Below are 24654 nucleotides of genomic sequence, written 5' to 3'. Positions count from 1 at the left end.
ATATGGCCAAGACAAATCATGTGTGTTTAGTGGCTTTGTAGCTAACAAGTGACAATTAGTCTGCTGCTCCAAGATTTCTACATTTTGTGATTAAAACAATATAACCATTAGTAGTTTTAAACAATAGAAATAAAGTTTAGCTAGGCTAGCATTGATTTTGTGTTGGACACAGTAAAGTAAACAATTGATTGATTTATTATCAAACAGCTAAGATGGCTAGTGATAACAAGTGCAAGCTATCAACAAGCTAGCTGAACTTATTAATTTAAAGGCAACCAGCTATCTAAATGTTAGCTGAGAAAACTCAATTCATGGAGAAACCCCAATTTAACTTCCTCGGGAATAAGCTAGGGCTAGTGAGTCAACCTAGTGAGGCGTCCATGTTTCTCTTCTTTCTCTCTTCTTTTCCTTTTATCAAACTGGTCATGTATTGGCTACCAGTCACAACACATAGCTTCAGTATCTAACTAACATAACATTACCTTACCTTAACTTACCTGTGCTTCAATTATGGCGTCCTCATGCCGTTTTTATGATGACTTCTTGTGTTTGGAGCTCTCTCAGACAGGGCAACTAACGTACATAACTGGTTGGATCCCGCCATTTTGTGTCCTACTTTTTTTTTTTTTTTTTTTTTTAAATTCCCATAACGTTACAATACAATAGAAAATAATCAATAACACTTAAGAGAAACAGATACATAAGGAAATATACCAAGAGGAAAATAAAATAATTGACAAATAAAATACGCAAAACATGGCCGCAGCCATCGTCAACGACTTCTGTGCGGATTGATCCGGAAATAACGCTACCAACTGTCCCAAACATAAACAAAGATTAAAAATATTAAAATTTAAACTCAGTAATTTTGTGCTAAATGCGTGCTTTACTATTAACAGTGACGCCGTAATAAAGTAACAACGCTATCACCAGGATTAGTCTACATTATATAGAGTTGATAGGAACTACTTCTCCTTCCGCCTGTCGCAGTCATGCGAACTACGGCTGACAGACAGCTGGTCTTCATGATGACTCTCGCGTGGAGGCTCATCACTGTTTCCTCAATGTTTATTTCTTTGCAAAAGTCATTTTAATTCCGGTTGAACTCAAAGAGACACAAGTTTGGATGCAGTGTGAGCTCACTGGAGAATTTCTCAGCTTGAACAGAACAGAACCGAGCCATTGTTACTGTTGTCAGTACCTGTCCTTTCCCCACAATGACAAGTCGACATGTCTGCTGTTAGAAATGAACACAACGAGCAGTTTACATGAACATTTTTATTTGCAGTGAAACTAAAATAGAAAAAATAAATCATCAGGAGACATTTCATGAATGAAATCAATTTTATTGCCCTTTTTTCAGTAAACACATTTCATATCACAACTCATTAATCCATCACATCAAATTAACATTATGCAATCAGTTCCCTTGATCATCTCTTTCTAAAAATGTATGAAGTTACAAAAATAGAGACTTGGTTAAAAAATAAAATAAACGGAAGTCATAAATTCAGTCAGGTCATTAGCTTGAAACCTCCAATGAATGCAGGATTTTACAAAAGATCATGTGTCTTAGTCCATAATGTAGAAACTAAATGCACTTTCGATTCATTTTTTTTACACTTTACACTTTATCATTACTGTATTTTAAATGATTGGTTAAAATTCATGTCAGTACAATGACAAATCACAAGGAGTCAAAATGGTTCCTGCATTACCTTTAAGTACATTTATATCACTAATAAGACAATAAAGTTTGATTTTAATGCTGCTCTGAAATGATCTCAAACCCGGGCTTACCTAAAAGGTAGGAAATAAATCAACAAACAGACTCCTGCGTGTGATGTTGGTTATTAATGCCGTGTTAAGATATGCAAAACCTCTGCAGTGTCCTCCAAACTGGTATTAAAGGAGGCCATTAAAAGGTCAGCTGAGGGATTTTGTCTCATCCATCCTTTAGTTGTTACACTGCAGTGGTGTAAGTAACAAAAAGATAATAAAGAACATTTGACTCTGGTTCTGAGGTTGTGACAATAACTTAATACAGTACAAACACATTTCAGTACTGCTGAAACGGCAGGAATAACAAGTAAATGTTGAGTAAATCATCTTTTTCTGCTATTTTTTCTCAGTGGATTTTCATAATGGACACGTCCTTAACAATCATTACTGGTGGGATTTCAGCTAGAATGTAAAAGTTTGACTTCATGGAGATGCTCAATATCCAGATTTGTGGTAAAATACTTTTAATATATCTCTTATAAATAATTTCAATTACATTCTATTAATAAATTAATTAATATAATCAATTTCAAAGTGATCTGAAGTGCCCTCAGGCTCTTAAAAAACAAAAAACAAAAGGATGTTGTACTCAAACATATGACGACTGTTCTGGTAGCTAAAAATGGTTTTCATGTTATGATCATAAACTTTTTTTCTTTTGCAAGAACAAAGAAAATTTAAAAGAGATACTGGACATTGGAAAATATCACTTTGATGTCCCTAAAGGATCTGGATCTGAAAATACAGTCATTTCTAACAGATACAGATGGATTCAAAGGAAAAGTCTGAAGTACCTTAATGCTGTTTTTTTTTAAGTTAGCTACCTAATTAGCATCTGGATCTGAATTAAACACACACAGTGATAGACAATCATGGCATACATTTATTTAAGTGAGTGCAGCAGTTCCTAAGAAAATAGTGAAAATGTTTCTAATGTCCATCTCGCAATGTGAATTAATGCTTTAAATGAATTAACGTCTGCACGTTACGTTTTCTTTTACTTTTCATGGCCGACCTTCCGCCACATTTTCTTAACAAACAGGACTGAAAATATTATGTCCTCAATGGAGGTGGGGAAAAACAAAAAATATTTACTTTTTTATAATAACTGATGCCATGAAAAAGTGAATATAGTCCGTCGTTAAACACTCTCCTGGCTGGTTGGTGAATAAAACTAAAAAAATAAAGCTTGTGCAACATTAAAAGTGTTCCTCCTCAGATTTGTTCATTTACGCTCGTTCACACACAAACACTTCCGCAGAATAACAACCTGGTTGAAAAATATAATCAGTGTTCCCTCTTTAATTATTTTAAGTAAAGTACAAAATCATTTCCCTCTGTAGGAACGTTTTCCTGTCCTACTGCTCAGTTTACTATAAATATCAAGAGGGTTCAGACCTGAGACAAACTGCTTCATGGCAGGTTCAACATGCAGGATCGTGCACAGGTTGGGTTTGTATTACAGGAGAGTACAAGTGTTAAAAAATAAATAAATACAAAATAATTTACATCGTTTCGAGAAACTGTTTAGTGTGATATTTTGAACTACCTCTCCTGCAGATGTAATGGGTCTAAATGAGTTTGTGGATGTTATTGAAGAGGAGGTTTTATTATTTTATATGCAAATAAAGTAAAACAACTACCTGCACCGAAGGCTTCATTACATTTGATATTTTCAACAGTGCATCTACTGGGGTTGGAGACTTTCAAGTTCCCTTTGAGGAGTGCTCAGACATTAACAAAATATTTACATTATAATCTATGTTCACTTTAAAATCTGATCCTAGTTCAGACTTCATCAATGATGTGGTTTGTCAGTACCCTTTTCCTTGAGTGCTTTAATTCCTGATAGGAAGCAGCTAAACCGATACAGCACCTCACTGATTCCTTACTGTATATTGCGTGTATACAGTAAAGTAAAAATACTGTAAAGTAATGAGAACCGCACTGTGTTTTGAATATTTCTGTACTCTCAGCTGATGTATTACTACTGAATATCTACAGTAACAACATATTGTTATAAAGATAATAATGCAGTTTTGTAACGTGTCCTGAAGAGGGCGATGTGTTACCTTCCTGTGAAAAGAGAGAACTTTGGTGTGCTGTACGAGGATCAGCAGAGAACGAGGTGTCAGACATCATCTTCCTGTTTGACATCAGTGCAGCTTCCCAGTGGCCTCCAGTAGAATACTGCTGGTTTGACTGGTTTTGTTCTGGCAGCTCCTTCGTGTGAAGTTTTTGTTGACTGTGAGGCTTTTTCATATCCACTCCTAGGTAGTGGACTCCTGCTGGATCTGGATGTAGCAGGCCTGCAGCAGAGAAATTGAATTGATGATTAAGTGACGGAGGACTGACGATGATGAATACGTCAAATAAAAAGATTGTGTCATCCTCTAAATGTTACTTTAGTCATTTAATGATTTAGTTTAGAATTTGTATGGACAGTGTACAAGGATGTGTGTAGGGTTTCAACTAAGGATTATTAAGGAGTAATAGCCATTACACAGTCAAAATCACAGAAAAAGAAAGAGACAGGAAAAGTAATGCAAAAATAGAGATAAATAAAGGAATAAAATCAATAAAGACGACATCACGAGGGGAATTAAAAACAGATAAAAAGATTAAGAGTAGTAAAAACAATAAAAGACAATAAATAGATTAACAATAAACAAATAAAATCAGTAAAGGACGGTAAGAAAGAGACACACACATAAGAGGAATTAAAAACAGATAAATAGACTAAGAGCAGTAAAAGGAATAAAAGGACAGTCTATAAAAGTGGGTTTTAAATTACTTGGCGATTAATTTAATAGTTGACAACTAAATCAATAACAATCACCACGTTGCTGCTGCACTGATTAAGGGGCATCAGATTTTGAAAGATTGTCAAGCTGTCATCTAAATTTAGTTCCATAAGTGGACGACATTCAAGAAATTAGGGATGATTATCAGTTGGTCGAGGTGTGACTCATTTTCATCGTTCCATAATGTGTAAAAGCAATAAAATGTGTAAGCACACCTTCAGCGTCGTGAACATCAGCCCCAGCTCTCCATGCTGGACGTTGGGATCCATTAAATCTTCGATCATATTGACCTCAGCTCCCAGGTTCCTGATCCTGGAGAGCAGAGCAACAAAAACACAACATGTTGACCAGCCTGCAGCGTCTGCTCACCACTCTGTGTTTGAAACATGCACAGACCAGCATAATGCCAAAGCCTCTTGTTCACACACACCTTGCCCTGAGCACCACATAGAGGAAGAGCGGCAGCAGGTCGTCCATGCACCACAGGAAGTTACCATCCAGCATAGGTTTAATTTCCTGGGTCAACTCCTCAAACGTCTTCTGGATGACGAGGAGTTTGTCTGACGGAGTGAAGGTGGTGCTGCATGTGAACGGAGACAAACACTTTCATTAATACACAAGATGATGTACTTTTAATTTTGATAATGTCCTGAGTTAAAGTTGTAGAAATTAAGATTTGTGTTGAAATATTCTGTTGCATCAGCTGAGGAGACAGACAAATCTCGTTTTGTTTTCAGTAATGGCTGAAAATTATTTTAATACTGAGCTCCTGGCTGAGTGACTAAAACCTCCTCAGTCCATCTGGAAGTTTATTCAAATTCATCCAATCTAAGCATTATTAGCAAGTTGGCCCAATCACAATATTTCTGCAAAAAACGTTCAAACTGTCATGAGCCTCAATGATCCAAAATTCTGCCGCAAAAGCTGTCAGAAGGCACCTCCTACCCCTGACTACACATTACAAGATCCACAAAATGTGCTGTGGCCAACGTATTTAAGTCCCTATCATAATGTCCCGTGATAATAATTGCCTTTAAGCATAACTGAATTGTATACAAGGTGGAGTAAGCGAACCTAGAACCTGATATTGCTGCTAATCACACTGTATCACATTTACTGATGTTAATAATTATGTGATGTCACTTAAGCTCACATGGCAGCTACCTGATTTGTTGGAGTGTCTCTACAGCAGAAACAAAACAGGCGTCTTTACTGCTCGACACAATCTGTGATAGAAGTAAGAAGAACAGTTAGAGAGGATGACGCAAAAGATACAACAGCTTGAGAGAAGGCAGAGAAGGAAAAAGATGCATGAGGAGAAAATGGTACATTTAGTATCTGACCTGCTTTTTCTCTCCAAGAATTGACATCCACACAGGCCAGAACTTCCTACAAGTGTGTGTCAGAGAATATCTGGTCAGGTTAATGTAACACACACTCATACAGGTGTTCATCAACACCCACATCTAAAATGTTAAACTCAACAGCTCAAGTCGTCCGTGTAAATGTGTTAACACTCACTGCTGCACTCCCAGGAAGCTGAGCAGCGACTGGTCGGGCTGTTTGTTGAGTCGGAGGATGCGGTCCCAGTACTGTGCCTCCTCCTGCTCCTCCTGCAGGCAGTACAGGGTGAAGAGAGGTGGGTAGAGTCGAGGGAGCAGCAGAGGGAGGAGCAGAGAGGAGCAGCACACCACCAGCACACTGCCGGACGACAGGGGTGGATGAGGAGGAGAGACGAGATGGAAAAGCTGACAAATACCTTCATGTTTCGAACCGTTGTATCTGCTCAGACGCCCATCAGTTTCTGTGTGTGTTGTGTGTTGTGTGTGTGTTGACACTCACCCTTGCTCTGCTGTGTTAGAGTCATGTCTGCCTTTAGATGCAGGAGGTTCTGGGATGATGCCACCATCGTCTGGTAACCCTGGAAACAGAAACCTGGAGGCAACAGGACTAATATTTAGTAAAGTGACTACGAGAGACCCAGCTGAAAACATCAAAAGTCATCTTGAGGTGAACAAAAGTAAGAACTGAGAACTTGTATCTACCGGACGATGTTGTAGAAATGTGTGAGGTAGCCCTGAAGCTCCAGGACGGCCTGTCGGAGCAGCCTGCGGTTGGATCCCACGCCGACGTACGTCATCCTGTAGACGGTCACCAAAGTCTCCACCAGCCAGCCCAGAGGGTGGAGAGGGGTCTCACATGCCTGCCACACAACACAGACATGCACACTTCAGTATTACACCAACAAAACCACCTTTAAAGGGCAGATATGTTTCCTCGATGCAGTCCGAGACTAGGGCAGTACATACACCTCTCCAGGTCCATTTTCATCTATTATTATCCCCATTGTGCACACTAATGTTAACAGAACTGGTTTCAGGTAAAAAGCATCTTAATAAACTGCAAACTGCCCTCAAACTAGAGTCTTAAGTTCCCCTTGGAGATTTATTTTGCATTTGTGTTATTTCTGTTCGCTGATTGTATTCTTGTGGATGTTCTTTTGTTCTCAGGTCTCTCTTGGAAAGGAGAGCTTTATCTTTGATTAAGCCTGATTAAATGAAGATTACAAAAAAAACCCAATAAAGGTGGACAAAATATTAAAAGCAACACTTCTCAGAAAGAATAACTGCAGGGCTGTTGTATCAGAATTTAGTTATTAGCTGACAACTAAGTAAAATCTATTATTTCTTAGTTTATATCCTGAACAGATTATTAAAACAGCAATGGAGAGACAGATAGAGTTTCACACACACACACAAGGTTTCCCTCACAGCCACTTGTACCTTGGTGAGGTATCTTCTTATGTTGTCATAGTTTGCGGTGGTAACCGGTTCTCCATGTTGAGGAATTAACTCCAAAGACTCCAACACTTTGGTCTGAGAGCGAGTAAGGTCTGGGCTACAAACACACACACATAAACACACACTTATTTTAATATACAGCTGTATGTGTAGGAAATGTGTTACAAAATGTATATTTGCCTCTGTTACCCCTTTTCAAAACAACACTGAAATGGTTCTGTTCTGGTTTGTTCAGATAAGTTTCAACCATTTGGAGCATTTGGACCAAAAATGCCTGAAAAGTTGGCAGCTGTAACCAAAAAAATAGCAGTTTTTCCTGGAACTGAAGTGTGAAAACTGTAGCGGAGGCGTCTTAATCTACAGGTTGGAAACAGATGATGGAGAATGCAGCAACGGAGAAGTCAAGTGAGAACTTGCTTATGTTTCAGATAAATGGTGTGTGTGTGTGTGTGTGTTTCTGTTTCTACCTGTGTCGTCGTGCAGATGTCAAACTAACTGCGATGTTCTCCCAGGCTATGGTCCTCTCTCCTCTCCCAGCAGTATCACAGCCCAGTCGACTCCAACATTCATTAAACACACAGAGCCACCTCTGACCTGCAGGCACCACGTACTGACCCAACCGGCTGAACACACACACACACACACACACACACATTCAAACATTTAAACAAACCGAACATGAGCTCTAGATGACACAAACTGCTGTCATGTCATGTCCTATCAATAACCCCAACAGAACTACCAGGAACATTCGTACAATTAACAACGATTACACACAAAAAGATAAACATAAAACTGCTCGACAGAATTAAAAACTCACAGCAGGCTGTTTCTGTCCTTGTGTTCTAGTTCTTCAGCGACTGGTTTGGTGTACGTTCCAACCACCTTCAGTCCTGCGCTCCACTCTCCAATGAACAGGCCCTCCAGGCAGTCACCGTTAGCCAGAGTCAAAACACCCTGAAGAAGAAGAAGAAGAAGAAGAAGGGAGGGGATGTAATAACTGTGTATGACATTATATCAAACATCTCAAAAAAGTGGATAGAGACAGAAACACAGTTACATTACAACATTACAACATTAGGATGAACATATAGACAGTAACTGCTAGTAAGCATGACAGACAAACATCCAGAGCACACAGAGAAAAAGGAGACAGAGTGCTTTCTACCTTCCCGCTGACAGTCCAGTCATCAGAAAACTCCCCGTGGAAAGCCGTGTCGTCATCAGACACCAGCAGACCTGGACCCTGATAGAAAACACACATCAAGTCTTTTTACAGATGTACGTGATTACGACTGTGTCCAATTACATTTGTTTACATATTTTCATGATCCCTGGTCACAAATGATTCATTCACTACAGGTGGCCACAGCTACTGAGTTGGAAATTACACCGTTTCTTCTGTTGTTGGAGAGGTCGGACATGAAACCCTGACGACATGAGGTCTGATGGTCATACTGGCTGAAGATTTCTGAGGACTATAATATTTTAGCTTTTTTTGATCATTAATATCAAACTAAATTTATTTAAGAAATATTTTAACTTTATAAACTCAGTTTGACTTAATAGCCACAAGGCTGACATAGAAGTACACACAGTAAAGAAACCATTACACATACAAATGATCTCATTCACTTTGTTTTCGGCACGGCATTGTCTGAAGTTACCTGCAGTTGATATTAGAAAAGTGAAGCTCAGTGGCACCACCTTCTGTCTTTAAGTGACAGTACACATTAGAGTATCTCCATACAAGGAGCTACTTTTAGATCGTAAAACGTTCAATAAGTTTGTAGCTTAAAATAGAAAGAATGAAAGGAAATATGACATGATAAATGATGAACTTACATTATAAGCCTGATTTACTGAGCCAAATTCTACTGGGTAATCCAGTCTGAAGCTTCCCAGACAAAACCCACAGACACTGACAACCAACCCTTCATCATAAGTAAGTTTTGTACATTCCACATCAAGTGGAAAACTCACGTAGCCTACGTCATCAACAAAACACACCAATGCCTGTACTACCTCCGACTATCCCACAGTTGATTATCAAGATGATGAAGTGAATACTTCAGGGTGAGCTTACACTCATCTTGTTGTCTCTGAAGGTCCCTTCATAGTACACACCGTACTGGGTGACAACCACAGCGGTGCCGTGCCGCTGCTCGTCCAACCACAGTCCCATGTACTTCTCACCTCTGGGAAGAAAACAAATAAAGCTGTGAGTAATGAACAACAAACTTAAAACAATACTTACAAAGACAGCAATACAAACTGTGGTTACATTAACAAGGTGTAGATGTTCAATGTTGACCTGATAGTTCCTTATTATTACTGGAAAAACAAGAATACAGTTCAGTCTCCAGGTTTTTTCTACTTGTGAGTGTAATCTACCTGGTGATGTCATCGTACACGCCGTATCCTGTCTTCTTGTCATTGACCCAGTGGCCAATGAAAACGCTGGAGGACTTCTTGGCCAGCTTACCGGAGCTCAGCATGCCGTAACCGTGCCGCTGCCCGTCACTGAAGCAGCCCTCGTACACCTCGCCACTGGCATACCTGAGTACAGCCCACAGAGAATACTCACACACACACAGAGACAGTGGCCCTGTGTGTGTTCATGTGCAGAGCAAGGCTCTAACACTGCCAGGGTTGTGGGTTCAACTTTTACACAGGCCACTCATTCAAAATAAAGAAGAGGTCATGTATCGTTCCAGGGACCCAAGTAATTTCTGAGTCAGACACGATGACTGATGACTGGGTAAGACTTACAAAAAGACTGAATATTGCCTTTACCTTTCATGATGACAACCTCTACATGACATTTATAGATCAATACTCAATGCTACTTCACACAAAAGTCTGCAGAAAAGAGTGTACTGACTTGTACTTGCCGAAGCCATGGATCTTGCCGTCTCTCCAGTGTCCTTGGTAACTATCTGGCTTATCCAACACTTTGTTAGGTATAATACACTCTCCATAGCTGAAATGACAAATAACAATTGTACAGAAATGCTCAGACAACAGTTTATTTTCAGTTTCTGTCAGGGTGTGTGTACACATAGGGTTTTTTTTTGGGCTGTGAACTCAGGAGTGTTGAGGTGAAGTTTTTATGTGCTGAAAGAAAAAAAAAACCCTATGTGGAAACAGTGCCTTGGTATTTAATAATGTTATCTTCTAATCACAAGTCTCCCTAAAAGGCAGACTGATGTGTCAACATTACACATTAACCAGCTCTTTAGTGCTGCACCAAGTTCACGTACTTACCCATCCTCCAGTCCGTTCTTAAAGTTCCCGACGTAGGTCCGTCCATCGGGCCACTTCATGGTGCCTCTGTGAAACGGAATTGTACTGTTATCTACTATCCATCTATTTAAACATCACCAGTTTGACACTCTGGAGCAGATACAGATATATGTAAGAATAATAAAAAAACAAAAACAGTGTAGCTGAAGAGGTGGAGGTGGGATAGGCACAAGCACACACACATACACACATGCTCTCTCACCTGCCATGAACTCGTCCTGCCAACCAGCCCCCGGTGTACTGGGCGTCTTTGAACCGTCCCTCTCCGGTGAACGTGTACGAGGCCGTGCGAGACATTCCCATCACCCCTGGCGACGACCCCTGACCTCCACCACCCAGCACCTGATCCAACGCCTGGTTCAGAGATCGTAGCCACTTGTTCTGGAAAAGAAGAGAGTGATAAAACAAAACCAGGGAGACAGAGGCAGATCCTAAATTATAGATTATGTGAGCATAAAATATTACAATTTCAGTGCCTTCAGACTAAACTCAACTCATAAAAAGAGAAATATCCTGCTCTTGGAGGCATAAATCAAGACCATACTCTTCATAAAATTATTCACAGTGACCCAACAATTCCCACAATGATGAGCAAGCACTTGGCGACACTGGAAAGGAAAAACAAAGAAGCTAATGAGTGTATAAACCATAAAAGTACCTTCTCTTGTGGTGTCGAGGCCACCACAGTGAAACTCTCCTCTGGACAAGTAATTTTGATGGCATAGCTGGAGACACAAGACACACGACAATAAACAAGCAGAAAACAACCACAGGCTGAACGTTCGTCAGTACTGGAGTGCCTTAAAACGCAGCTCATCCACCAGACACTAGATGCTGCTCCAAAAACGGAGCCAATATTAGCCATGTTAGCTTTAACATTCATAGTTTGGATTTTTAAACACAACAAACTCACAGTCCGCTGCTGTCTTCAGTAACTGGTTTCACCCACAGACAGGTCAGAGGATAGACGTGATGTGTGGAGAACTGCAGACAGACAGAGCAGCACTTCATGTACGTGGGACACGGATTCTTCTCACATTAGCTAACGTCACACTATCTCAATCCAGATCATGTGCATATGTGTGTCCAGTAGATTTGCCTCTTTCACATATCTCACTGTAGTGTTTAAAGCGAGAAAGTTTAACGTCCTGGATAAATCCAGTTGATTGTTAAGTCTGATCCCCAGGTCGTCATATACTGACACTTTGGATCAGCATCCGACCTGAGCTGCCGACCCAAAACCAGTTACATTTAGTTGCTTTACTATTTAAGGAAGGTTACACAAAACATCACAAGTGTAATCTCAGTTTTACTGTGTGGATGTGAAGATTGCTGATTGGATGCCACTGTAGACCACTTCCTGATTCTATTACAAAAAACACATATTTGTCAATAGTTTCATCCATGAAGCTTTTACAGTTTCAACACCACTTCTGTTTTATAAGTGACAGTAAACATGAAACTAAAGCAGAAAACACTTTTTCACAATCTTTTGTTACACTTTTACTCATCTTGCTGATATTTGCACATACTTTTGTTTTGTTTGTTAATTGTCTAATTCAGTATGTGAGAGTGAATGCGAGTGAGTGCATATGAATTTGTGTTTGTTCTTTTCTTATCTTCCGCTCTTTTTTATTTGCTTCAAATAAAGATTTGTATATTTGTAAATAGGTCAGTTACGGCACGAAGTAGAGACATAGTGAACTTGCACTGACACTGATAAAGTGTTTATTTCTGCATATGACAATAAAGCCTTTGAATCCTTGAACAAAGCTTAACTATTATTATCATTACAAGACATGAACCAAAAACCACCGAGAGAAAACAGGACAGGTTTCACCACTAACTGCTGTCTATTAACACACCAGCCCACACCAAACAGAGAGGAAGACAAACTATTAGTCAGGGTTCAGAAGAGGAGACACTCAGGACAAGGCAACAGCAAATTCGTTGTGATCAGTGACACACACGTCTTGTTTAGAGCTGATGTTGTGATGTTATTGTCTCTTGGATCAGAACACAGTGGCAGGATGCATCCTTTAACTTATGAGCCATGAGCTACTGCAACTATGACCTCATCTATTTTTTACAGCTAATTTTCTAACGTTTCTGCTGCAAACACGTCTAAAAACCAAACCAACACACGGCAGCCTGTTTGGTAGAGGCTAAAGCTCAGAGCCAGCCACCAGGACAGCATGCACAAAATAAATTTCAACACAGGACATCTGTAATGATAAAGGCTACGATATTACTAAAGCCTGTTGTTTATTCAGTTAGTGTACCCTCATCATTAGACACAGCTCTCAATAACACAATACTGAGAGATTCAACAAAAACGCTAGATTTGAAGAGGAGATAAAATGTGTTGGGTTATGGGTGAACAGTCCCTTTACCATGACATAAAGTCCTGTGTTAACATTTACTTATTTGCTTACTAATCCCATGTGAACCTGTCAGAGTGTAAGCACTGAGCAGAGGCCAGCACACCCATGCTGCTGCAGCACCAAGCTCAGTGTGGTTAGACTGATGTCAGATATACTTACGATGCTCTGAGAGGGAATGGCACCCTGAGTGATTGAAAGATATAATGAACAAATACAAACTTTATCTGCAAAAAAACATGGTCGAAACACCAGGAAGACAGATATGCACAAACAGATATAGCTGAAGCTCCATGTGTTATGAATGTGACTGACAAAGATCCTGTGGATGTTCTTTGATGTTTGAATAGTTGTTGTTTACGGAGAACAATTGTGCACTGATTTTCTGTGTGTTTGCACATGTGTGTGTGTGTTTGTACCTGAGTGTGCACCAGTGCATCATTGAACAGTATGAACCAGTGGTTGGAGAAGCGCCCGGCGTTCTGCAGAGTCAGAGATCTGTTGCTGCTTTCACACACCACACGACGCCGAGCGAGACGCAGATCCTCCTGATGAACAAACACACAAGTACAATTACACAAGTACAGGAAGAATGTTAGCAGGTTTAAGCAACTAAACACAGAGTCGTGCTCACAGTTTTTCCAGAGTGGGTCTTCCAGAAGAGGAAGGTGTTTTCAGCCTCCTTCTTCCTCCGTAGCAGGGACGAAGACAGGGACTCATACTGACTACAGCCCTGATGGAGGGACTGATACTCTGTAGTTAACTGAGGGGGAGAAAGAAAAGAAATAGATGTTTAACTGTGTTTTCTTTGTAATTTAAGAACATACAGAAGAGTGTAGATGTATTACATCTTCTGCCAAATAACTCAATTACAAACTTTTTTAAGAAACATTTTCTTTGTCGAAGGACAGGTGTTGCAAAATGGGAAGCATCTTGAATTCAAGCCAGTACAATGAGTAATAAGTTGCAACATATCGCAATGTATTTAATCATGGGAAACATTTTGAGACGAGAAAGTGAAACAGAGAGGAGAAAGAAGGAACATCTTAAGAGTGTTTGAGTCAAAAAAAGAAAGAGTGAAAGTGCAGAAGGGAGAGCGAACAGAGAGCTTCCTTCTCACCACATCGTAACAGGCTGCCAGTTTTAGCAGGACTCGGCTGTACTGGTGGAGCTGCTGCAGAGGCCAGTACAACAACGAAACTAGGTCAACATCGGCACTCACAGACTGGTCTGACACACACAGCTGAGCGAGTATCGTCTGCTGAGAGCCTAAACACTCACTGGACACAGAGAAAAACAAAGAGGAATAAGACATTCTTAGGACTAAACTATCTCAGTGTTTTAATCTAAATATGTGTCTGTCGTCTGTTGGTGGAAGCTAATCTGATTGCTGTTTTGCTGCTGCACAGGAAGTAATTTAAGTTTATGGTTTGTTTGGGGGATAAAATATCCAGAAGAACTGGTTCATTAGCACGGGCATGATCATCAGCATTAATAATACGTTTCCTGCTCTATAGGCCTTTGCACTTGCAGATGTCTCCTTAATATGAATGAGAAGTCTACGTCTACTCAAGCTGTACTTCTCAAGTGAAAACAAAGAAAAAGTAAGGTGCTTACAGTGAGAGTTTATGGAGTGGTTGGAATCCACCCATCACCTGGAAGTTACCTACTGAAGAACAATACCTGGAGAGAGACAGGCAGAGAGAAAGAGAGATTTTAATTTGAGTTGTTCATCTTATTCTGTCACACATGAACTGTATTCTTACTAAGGCCGACATGTTGAAAGCATTTTTTCCATCAGTCCCTGGACTCCTCGCTCTATCTACTGTCAACAGTAAACTATCATTTTATCTGCCCTGGAAAAACAGTGCCACATTCCTGGTTTGTGCCAGCAACCCATGTAACAGATTCTACAAATTCTTTATAAAAAGCCCTGAAAGCACTAACTGCATGCACAGTGAAACTGAGTTTTCAATTATCAGGGTTGATATTCGATATTTAAACTGACGTATGAAGTCATACACAGGACAGATACAGAACGTGGAATCTGTTGAATCTGTTGTACAGAGGTGGACTATTTTAAAATTGAGACAAATAACATACAGTAAGCTGGTATTAATTAAACTTGACTTGGACTTTCTGACTGTTAAAGCATCTGTAAAAGAATTAAAGCCTCAGAATCTCTTTTTGATGTGATTCGCGTTGTATGAGAGAAAAATATTCTTATTCTACTATGACAAATAAATAAAGTGGGATGAAACACAAAGTAAAGGAGAGGGACAATAAAGCACGAGAAAATAGTGATACTGAGAATAAAACACGTCAGAAAATCTGCAAAAGCAGAAAGACTGAAAACAAACATAAATGCATATTTTCTATAAAACATATGAAGATGCAGCATGGACATTTTGTGTGTGGAAACACAAATGTGAATCTTACTCTTTATAAATGTCCAGAAAGTGCTCAGTGTGAGTCAGCAGGGGAAGGGAAGTGACATCACAGCCCTGCACGTCATGCAGGAAGTAGGTGAGTGACGTGGAGTGTCGACCGATCAGAGCGCTCAGACGAACAAAACTCTCACAAAGAGAGAAGAAGAGGTGAGTGCACGGCTCACCTAACGACGGAGACGCACTCTCTGTGGAGGAAATCAACAACATGCTGAGTTAGTGCGTTTGCTATTAACTCGCTTATTAAATGTTTAAATCATGCATGTGTTGTTTCACAGATAGTTTGTGTTTTGCGCACAGTTCCTTGCATCTGCCACCATTTCATATATTCTCACTTACACTTAAGAGGAAAATATTTAAAACCACCAGTCATAAGGGCGTCGCACACTAGAGCAAAGGTCAACAAAGAAGGAGTCTCTCACCTCTGGTACGTAGCGGTGTGAGGAGGAGCTTCCTGACGCTGCTCAGCCAGCAGTAGAACTGTCTCTCTCTGGAGGCCAGCTCATGAATCGCTGAGATGAAACCCATGATGTTATGGTCTGCCAACACCGCACAGCTCTGACCACCACTGCACACAGTGCTAATGTAACCCATCTACACACACACACACACACACACACACACACACACACACACACACACAGAAGAAACACGTTTGTCATACTCTAACAGCATTACAATGTTTTTAAGTTTTCTTTCATGACATGTTTCATTTTGTTGTTTCTCAGCTTTCTCGTTCTCTCTTGTTCAATGTACGTCCAACAGATTTTAAAATGGCAGCTGTGAACGGCTGTCTACTTTTTTGCACTTTAATCACACTGAACTGTGAGCAATATCTAAAAATAAATACACTCCAGTGGTGCAGTCGGAAAATTGCTCCACCCATCATCTTCCTCCTGTTGAAGGAAAACCAGGAACAGTTAGTCATACAGTTTTGGACGTACACACCTCCATGCAGAACGGCAGCAGTGTGGGTCTGACTGTGTAACTCTCTGCTCTGTTGGGTGACCTATGGTGTGACCTTTGACCCCGGTGTGACCTCTCACTCTGCCCTGACATTGGCTCCTGCTGCTGGCCACAGTACAACAGGACCGGCTGGACACAGTCTCCGTCAGCCAGGAGGAGGGAGTGGCTCTGACCGGCTGACACGTCCCAAACCCGAAGACCTTCAGACAGCTACAGCGGCCCGCCAGGGACAAAACACAGAAGATGTAGATCTGTTAGTGTGACTGCAGCGTGTCTCATGGTATACAGTATCTGTAACTTAGCTGAGCACTAATTGAATTAATGAACCTTCGGCTGCTGAGGGACAGTGACAGGACTGTTGACGTGACCGAGCTGTCCACACATGTTGCTGCCCCATGAGTACACCTGCAAAACATGAGATAAGTTAGTTTGTCTATATGTGAGTATGCTGTACTTCTACGTTAGCACAGTGTGAGATTTGGTTTAAATCTTAAGGGAAGACTTCGGTTCATTCGAGTGTTACCTGGCAGTGAGCGGTGAGAGCCAATGAATGGTGTGACCCTGCGGCAACTTGGATCACCTCCTCGCCTGTCAAGGACTTGATACACAGAGGCTGGAGTCTGGACACACACGTGCACACACACGTTAACAGCTTGTGAGCTTCTGAGATATTTCAGGTTAGGTAAAGTTTTTTTAAATGTGTGTTAATGATTTTTTTGTATTGGTTTCTGTTAAGACCTGGCGAGATCATCTCCATGACCTAGTTGCCCCTCAGACCCGCGGCCCCAGCTCCACACTTCTGTGTTCAGAGACGGCAGCCCGTCTCCGGCCTCCTTCGGTGCTGCAGACTGCATCCGAGCAGCAGAAGATGGCCTGCAGGCATAAGGCCGCCGTTGCCGTGGTGACCCTGAAAGAAAAACACATGATCTAATGGAAAAGTCTTGGTAACAGTGTTGATACAAACAACTGGACCATCAGCTACTAGTTATAAATGCAAGTATCTGTCAGGACTGCACATGCACTTCATCTGTCATACTGTACATAACAAAAGCTACTACACACAGAGGAAAGAGACGATGTGATGAAGGAGACTGCAGACATGATCGGAGAGCATATACGCCTGTAGCTGCTTTGTGTTGTGTTCTTTTCTCAAACAAACTGCACCAGAGTTCAGAACTGCATTTTTCTCACCTGTCTCAATAAACTTTACACACGGGCAAACACATAAACTGCACCAAACAGGTTTGGTATGAACACACCCTAACGACTCTTTGTAAGACTCTGTATCCCCAAAACAGCTAGCAGAGAGCCGTGTGAATCTGTCAAGGTGAGTTAAGTGAGCACAGAGCAGGAAATCACAGCAACAGTAACAATGGAGGAACGTTGGAAGAACTAGAAGAAAAAACATTGAAGCTTAATGTACAAATAAAGAATATAAAACATGGGATGAAATGGATAGTGAGTTCACTGCATCCTTTCAGATTCTAATGCGTACCTAGCAACATCACTGTGACTACTAAAACTGAAAACCATTGGATGGTTTTCAGATCTGTGTTAACTGAAGACAGACTTTCATTCTGACGCTCCTGAAACTCTGGGAAAACCAGAAAATGAGAAGTTGGTCTGCCGCATCTACTAATCATCAATTTCCTTAAAGGTCACACTTTGTGTCTGCTCGTCTTTTGTGGCACTTTTGATACACTGCAGATATTATACCTCTGAATAGTGTAAAGAGATTTTTAATGGTTAGTTAGGCTACTAAAAGGGTCCATACGTAACTTGGCTTAAACCATACAACTTATATTGTGACTAACAGACTTTCTGATTTTTAATGTGTAGTTATTTTTTACTTTCTCCTTTTAACTCATTACTCATCATGTTATCTCAAAAAAATAAATATTGTTATCTCAAGATAAGAACACTAATGTTGGCATGTGAGCATGTGGATGCTGTGATCCTGACTTTCATATCAGTTTATCCGAGCAGATCACGTCAGATCCAGGAGAACACGTTATTGTTCTGTGTTGAAGTGAAATGCAAACAGAGGCTGAAAATAATATTGTGGTTCTGTTGGAGATAACATTTATATTCCAGCCTGCTACTAACATTGATTGAGTTTCTGAACATTTGGTTTTGCTGTTCTCTCCATTTCTGCAGACTACAGTGGTGTTATGAGGTCTTACATACTGACTAATAAATATATTTATTGGTGAGCCGCTTCTCCGGTATCTGCCTTCTGGTATCTAGCTCTTGGCAAGACAGTAAATAAGCGTATTTCCCAAACATCTAGTCGCGTTGTTCACACCCTACCATTCCTACCACGGGTGGGTGTTCCAGGCAGAGAGCGTCTCCTGTTTGTTGATGCTTTCCCCCTCTGGTTTATGTTTGTTAGACTGGAGCTCTTCTGCCCCTGCAGCGCCCGCTTCTCTGCCTCGAGACAATGTCGTACGTCTTCCAGACACACTGGAGAGGAGGAGTACGACGTGGACAGTCCACTGTTTCTGCAGAAGGGAAGGTCAAAGTTCAGAGGGTAAATATAGTATAGGTGAGAATCAACTTGGTTTGTGAATAATGACACATAACTGAGCTTTTTGTCTGTGTATGTTAGCACATCTTTAAAGTTAGACTTGCATTGTTGGTTGATAAAATATAAAAGTGAAGACAAAATTAGCAACAAAAATGTACTTTCTGCTATTTGAGCTACAACTTCTCAACATGAGATTTAAAGAGATAACTGCCTAAAATTCTTGACCAAACAAAGTGCTTCATTGTCAACTAAACTTGGTCTTACTTGTTGGTTTGACTCTTAATCGATGACTCTTCTTTGTAACTGGAAGTCAACAGATCCGTGGAAGGAGTTGAGGAAACACAGCTGTCATCTGGAGAAAACAACAGCGGGAGGGAGAGACGGAAAACATTAGAGGTCACTGGAGAAAGAAAATAGATTATATACTAAATCTTTAAATCACAATGCAACAAACAAAAAATAAAGCAAACAAAGGAACGAATGAAGGAAGAATGGAAAATAATCAAAGAGCACAGGGATACAGATATGAATGAGGTTATACATGAAATAACAAGTGAACAGACATAATAACTGAGGATGAAGGACCAGAACTGAATTACCAACCTGAAGTGTAACTGCTCAGTGAGTCAGTATCTCCGAGCCCGGAGGTGTTGGGCGTCTCAAGTGAGTGACCAGAGAGTTTCTGGAGGAGGTTCTGAAGATCCATTTCATCAGAGAGAGCAGAGTTCTTATTGGACCTCCAGCCTGACAGTGGGTGGGACTTGGGGCTGCCGTCTGTCTCAGTCAGCCCATCGGGCTCCAGCCTGGTGCCAGCTGGAAGATTCTTCCTGAGGTTGAACAATGGAACGAAGGGAAAGTAGAGAAAGACTGAAAAAGGAAGACATTAAATGGACGAATAAAAGAGAGAGCCATGTATGTAATACTTTACTGTTTAGTGTTCGTTTTGCCATCTTCAGAATATGGACATGAACCGGCAGCAGAGCCAGGACTGCTGCCAGCTGACCTTCCCCCAGGTTGGAACCTTTGTCTGGCTCTTCTTCTGTGAGATGTCTGGGAAAACAAACAAAAGAGGGAACATCAACCAGTGCTGGAAAAAGCTGAAATTTAAACAAAAAAATGTGCTCAAGTTACTGAGAAATCCCTGTGAATCAAATATCCTGTGGCACGTTTTGAACCGTCTTTACCTCTTCTGTCATGCCTTCAGTCAGCTCCACTCCCAGCGGACAGTAGTGACCACCATCAACTGTAAACGGCTCCTCCTTCTCTGTCACTGAGTAGTGAGGTGACTGGCCCCGCTCCCTCTTTTCAGGGGGATTCTGGGTATTGTAGTTCTTTGGAGGTAAACTGCGAACCAAAGCCAGACTGTGGTAGGCACCACAAGACACCTGTGGAATATAAATAGCGACGGTATTTCTGGATTGAGAACACAGTGTTTTTTTGTACAAATGTGGCAACGGGGAAATTAGGAAGAGAAACTACCTGAATTACATGTCGGCCTGCCAAGTGCTCCACCTGTGCCAGAGATGTACACAAATTTAGTCTTCTTCCTCTCTCACCATTTAAAAGATGAAGTATTCAATAAAGATTCAGTTTCATTATACACATCAGTTTTCAATCTGACTCTTTCTTACACAAACTTACCTTCTGTGGTCTCCACACAGGGAAGGTGCTGGTGACCAGGCCGAGCTGGCAGCCGCTGCCCCACGCCCACAATTCATTCTGGGCCGACAGAGCCAAGCTGTGCTCCCGTCCGAAGGCCAGATCCACAACCCGAACCGCTGCTGGAGGAACGACATCATTGTCCACCACAGAGACGGGGCTCGGCTCTGAAACTGACACAGGATATTTTACAAAGCTGATGTTTCGCCAATGCATATTAAATGTTAAATACATTCATTTATTGACTAAATAAGAAAAAGGAAAATAAAGAAAGAGAGAAAAATATATGAAAGAAAGAGAAGGAAAAGGAAATTTCTTAACAATGGATTATAGCAATGAATGGAGGCACTATGGGAAGAAAAAAGTAAGGAGGGCAAGCAGTGGGTAGGGTGGACAGACAGACAGACAGACAGCAGACAGACAGACAGGGGGGATGTGGGAAGAAAAGAGGTTAAGTGTTGACCAACCTGTGATGGTTGCAGCTGTGCCCTTCTCAGTCAGCCCACACTGTCCTGCAGTGTTCTCCCCCCACATGAAGATGTTGCCCTGCTCACTCAGCGCTCCACAGTGAAAGCCACCAGCAGCCACGTGGACCACCGTCCTCCCCAGCAGAGAGACCTCCAACACCGGAGCAGACACCGGGACGCTCACGTCCCTCCATAACAGCTCACCGAAAGAATACACCAGACCACCTGCAAGACGGCAACTACTGAGTGATGACTAATTTTGACTAGAAACTTGTTTGTATATCCAAATTTGAATCATGCTTTCATAAAAGTTTTGTAATACCATAGTAGTAACATCAAGATATTAAATTATTACATATCTAATCAAACACAGCTGTTGGGAGACAACAGACATATTTTAACTCCCACCCTGTGTCAGCAGGAGTCCATGATGTTCTCCCAACGCGGCCTGCAGAACAGGCCTGGACAGGAGCACTCTCTCTGGAGGCAGCTGTGCACTGGGCCCCGCTGACTGCCAGATGTGGAGCAGTCCTCGCTCTGGGGGGGTTTGGGCCCGCTCATCTGCTGGGCTACAATGACACACACAAATATATTACAATTATAGCCTGAATTGAAACACCAGAACCAAATTTTAAACCTGGCGACAATATAATGTTGTGGCTGAGAGACACAAAGATGAGTTAAATTCCATCTCATTCATACGTAAACCAATAATTGTTCAGCACCTGCAGGCCCTGACATGCGGTTATGTTTGGAGGGAGGAGTACAACATCTGTAAATGATTCAACAGCATATCACTCATACAGAATTGGACACATATATATACTGCAGAGCTGCGAAACACAGGCACAAGTTTGTATCTTGTACTAATGGTATGAATGTTGCTATAATCTAGTCATGATCACATCTAAGGGAGGCGTGATTTCAGTGGCATCTTTAGTGTTTAAGTTTTCAACGTGTTTCGACTAGTGCTTGCTGGTGAGATAAAATCAGGACAGGGACACCTTAAGTGTGAGTGTCTGTGTCTGTGAATGTTTACCTCTCCTCTATGTTCTCCATCACTTCAGACTCTCCACTCCACAGGACATTGAAGGCATCTTTATTAACATTTCTCCAGAGCTCTAGTCTTTTGTTCACTCCCAACAATAAATCAGTTTGCAGGAACAAAGAAAATCATCTGTCCTGTTTTGGCGCCTCTTCAGATGCTTGTTCTTTGTAAAATACCTGTTTTTCAAAGAAACAAATACAAATTATACAGTTTTTTTACTTGTCTGACAAAGAGTGTGGCATGTGCAATAAAGATAGCCAGTTTATTCTCCTCCGGCTCAGGATCAGAAATGTTTTCTTCATTTTACCCCTATTTACTGTGTCATGCATATACTGTATATTATAACACACACTTATTGTGACAGTTTTACAAAACTCAAGCTCAAACATAGCTTTTTACAAGGCTTTAAAATGTATCATACAGTCTTCATCGGTTCGCTCACGGACCGTGAGTAAAGATGATTTTATTGAACCAAGTTAAAGACTGAACTTTCAGGTTCTTGTGATATTAATTTCAGTCATGTTGCCCAACCCTGTGGGCTGATCTAGTTTGTAATGGTTCCTCATCAGATCTTCACTGGATTCTTATTAGCTGTGATAGCACTGATAACATGTCACAACAATTTAATACCCAATAAAACCATTAGAGAGTTCTGATATTGATGCTCCGTGTTCCTGACAGCTTTACGTGGGAGAAGTATTCAGATCTTTTACTGAAGTCTAAGTTGCAATACTACACAGTAAAAATACTCTGTTACAAGTGTAAGTCCTGCATTCAAACTCTTACTTGTGTACTTTAAAGTACACAAATAACATATACATTACAGATAGACCCATTGTCATCCTGGCCGATTATCACGGCCGAAATCCAGCATTTTTCCAATTATCATTATCTGGGATTTTTCACTACCTGACAATTAACAGCATATAGACACCGAATATTATATATATTATATAATACTGTATATTGTTATATAGTAACTTCTAACTCGTACAAGTACAATAAAAAGATATACTCAAGTAAGGTACTTCAAAATTGTTCCTAAGTACAGTTCTTTAATAAATTGTACTTAAGTTCACTCCATCACTGCTTGTTCTTCATTTTGACACTAAGGTTTTAAGTTTTACTGCAAATGTAGACTGATTCCAACTATTGGTTTTCAGTCTCCTTGATTTCTAATAATCGGCACTGGCCCTGAAAAAGCTGGTCGACACATGTACATGTCATATAACTGTATTAGATTAAGATACATTAATGTGAAAACCCCTTTAATGTTGCAACTGGTAGAGATGGGATTCATTTTATTTCCAGTTATTTTATTACACTATTGGGAAGCGTATCATATTACAAAATATCATCATTTATTGGTTAATTTATATCATGTATTCGTCACCTAAATCTAAAAGGTAACAAGACACTAAAGCTTTCAAATAAATGTAGCTGTAGTGAAGTAAACAGTGTAGTATTTTCCTCCAAATATGGTGGAAGTCAGAGTACTTGTGCAGTAACGTTACTTGAGTAAATGTAGCTCGTTACATGCAGTTTTTCGCATCATCCAAGAAGCCAAACATTAATTCACTCGCCTGTTTCGGTCACCATCAGTGGAGACTTTAAAGCCATTTAACGCCAGAGATTAGCTTATAAACAGCAAATGTCTCACGACAACGAGTTAAAAAGGAAAAAGACAATTGTAAGCGTCCTGCCCAGTTTAAATCCTACACAATGTGAGGTGAAAACGTGCAGTAAAACACGAAAGGTCGTGTATTGTTGGTACAAGTTGGGGTGAAACGCAGCTGCGGTGTGAAGTGAAGCTGGTTAGCTCGATGCTACAGCCGCTAAACAAGCTAACTAAACTTACCGACTGCCAGTTTGACGTCTGGAGGTCGCCGCGTCGGATTTGTTTGCGCGTTAACGGTGAACGAGTCCAGATAACTGTGCGTGGCTGTCGGGGCAGAAACACCGAGCTATGACATTTTTTATAAGATTCAAATCAGTGCAGCGTAGTAAAAGCAGAAGTTCCTCTGACAGTTCAGTGTTGCTCTCACACAGACAGCCCCGCGACGGCGGCCGCGCAGGGACAAACTCCGCGGCGCTGCCACACCTGTTGCTGTGGAATGTCGAAGAGGCGATAGTGACAGACAGAGGTGTGACTCCGTCTCTGTTTCCGGTGATGAAGCCTGGCTCAGACCTAGAATACATTTTTGGATTGAAGATAATTCATATATAAAGTGTAAACAAAATAATACATGTGCAGTTGTGTTCTATATTAACTATGTACCAAGCTAACAGTGTAAGTAAACTAATTAAATAGCTGGCATTTAATATTATAGGTACTCCAGTGGTGGAGAAGTACCCAAAAGTGACATCATTTATATATTTTTATTTTTTATTTTGTGTTTTTGGTCTCCAAAAATAATGTGACACATTTAATTTGACTTTTATTGAATTTCCATGCACATGCATGTT

At 40.8% G+C, this 24654-nt stretch overlaps 1 protein-coding gene across 1 annotated transcript; it reads right to left on the bottom strand.

The window, feature by feature from the left end:
• Nucleotides 1-1325: 1325 nt before the first annotated feature.
• On the bottom strand, nucleotides 1326-24183 carry LOC141002317 (alsin-like). The gene is made up of 41 exons (XM_073473609.1): nucleotides 24047-24183; nucleotides 22180-22364; nucleotides 21549-21709; nucleotides 21141-21365; nucleotides 20656-20846; nucleotides 20494-20526; nucleotides 20199-20399; nucleotides 19943-20064; nucleotides 19618-19841; nucleotides 19279-19366; nucleotides 18807-18988; nucleotides 17226-17394; nucleotides 17011-17107; nucleotides 16815-16892; nucleotides 16470-16697; nucleotides 15944-16115; nucleotides 15514-15709; nucleotides 14692-14757; nucleotides 14195-14354; nucleotides 13709-13837; nucleotides 13494-13622; nucleotides 13237-13260; nucleotides 11607-11677; nucleotides 11352-11418; nucleotides 10896-11074; nucleotides 10655-10720; nucleotides 10272-10370; nucleotides 9782-9946; nucleotides 9474-9585; nucleotides 8556-8633; nucleotides 8208-8344; nucleotides 7855-8010; nucleotides 7370-7484; nucleotides 6632-6789; nucleotides 6429-6521; nucleotides 6108-6287; nucleotides 5930-5975; nucleotides 5751-5812; nucleotides 5017-5166; nucleotides 4802-4898; nucleotides 1326-4091 (listed from the first exon to the last, which is right to left on the bottom strand). The coding sequence occupies exons 2-41, from the start codon at nucleotides 22197-22199 to the stop codon at nucleotides 4053-4055; spliced, it is 4965 nt and encodes a 1654-aa protein (XP_073329710.1). The 5' UTR covers nucleotides 22200-22364; nucleotides 24047-24183; the 3' UTR covers nucleotides 1326-4052.
• Between the last annotated feature and the right edge of the window lie 471 nt (nucleotides 24184-24654).

This window comes from Pagrus major, chromosome 9 (assembly GCF_040436345.1).
Source record: "Pagrus major chromosome 9, Pma_NU_1.0".
Taxonomy (NCBI): Eukaryota; Metazoa; Chordata; class Actinopteri; order Spariformes; family Sparidae; genus Pagrus; species Pagrus major.
The sequence above is the reverse complement of the archived record's forward strand: the minus strand, read 5'-3'. Positions and strand labels throughout refer to the sequence as shown.

Excerpts from the sequence above, each read along its gene's own strand:
- LOC141002317 (XM_073473609.1), bottom strand. The coding sequence starts at position 22,199 with ATGGAGAACATAGAGGAGAG. Across the intron at positions 8,634-9,473 it reads TCAGAGACAACAAGATGAGT|GGTCCAGGTCTGCTGGTGTC; the intron begins GTAAGCTCACCC and ends GTTTTCTATCAG. Across the intron at positions 6,288-6,428 it reads TCTAACACAGCAGAGCAAGG|TGTGCTGGTGGTGTGCTGCT; the intron begins GTGAGTGTCAAC and ends GTCGTCCGGCAG.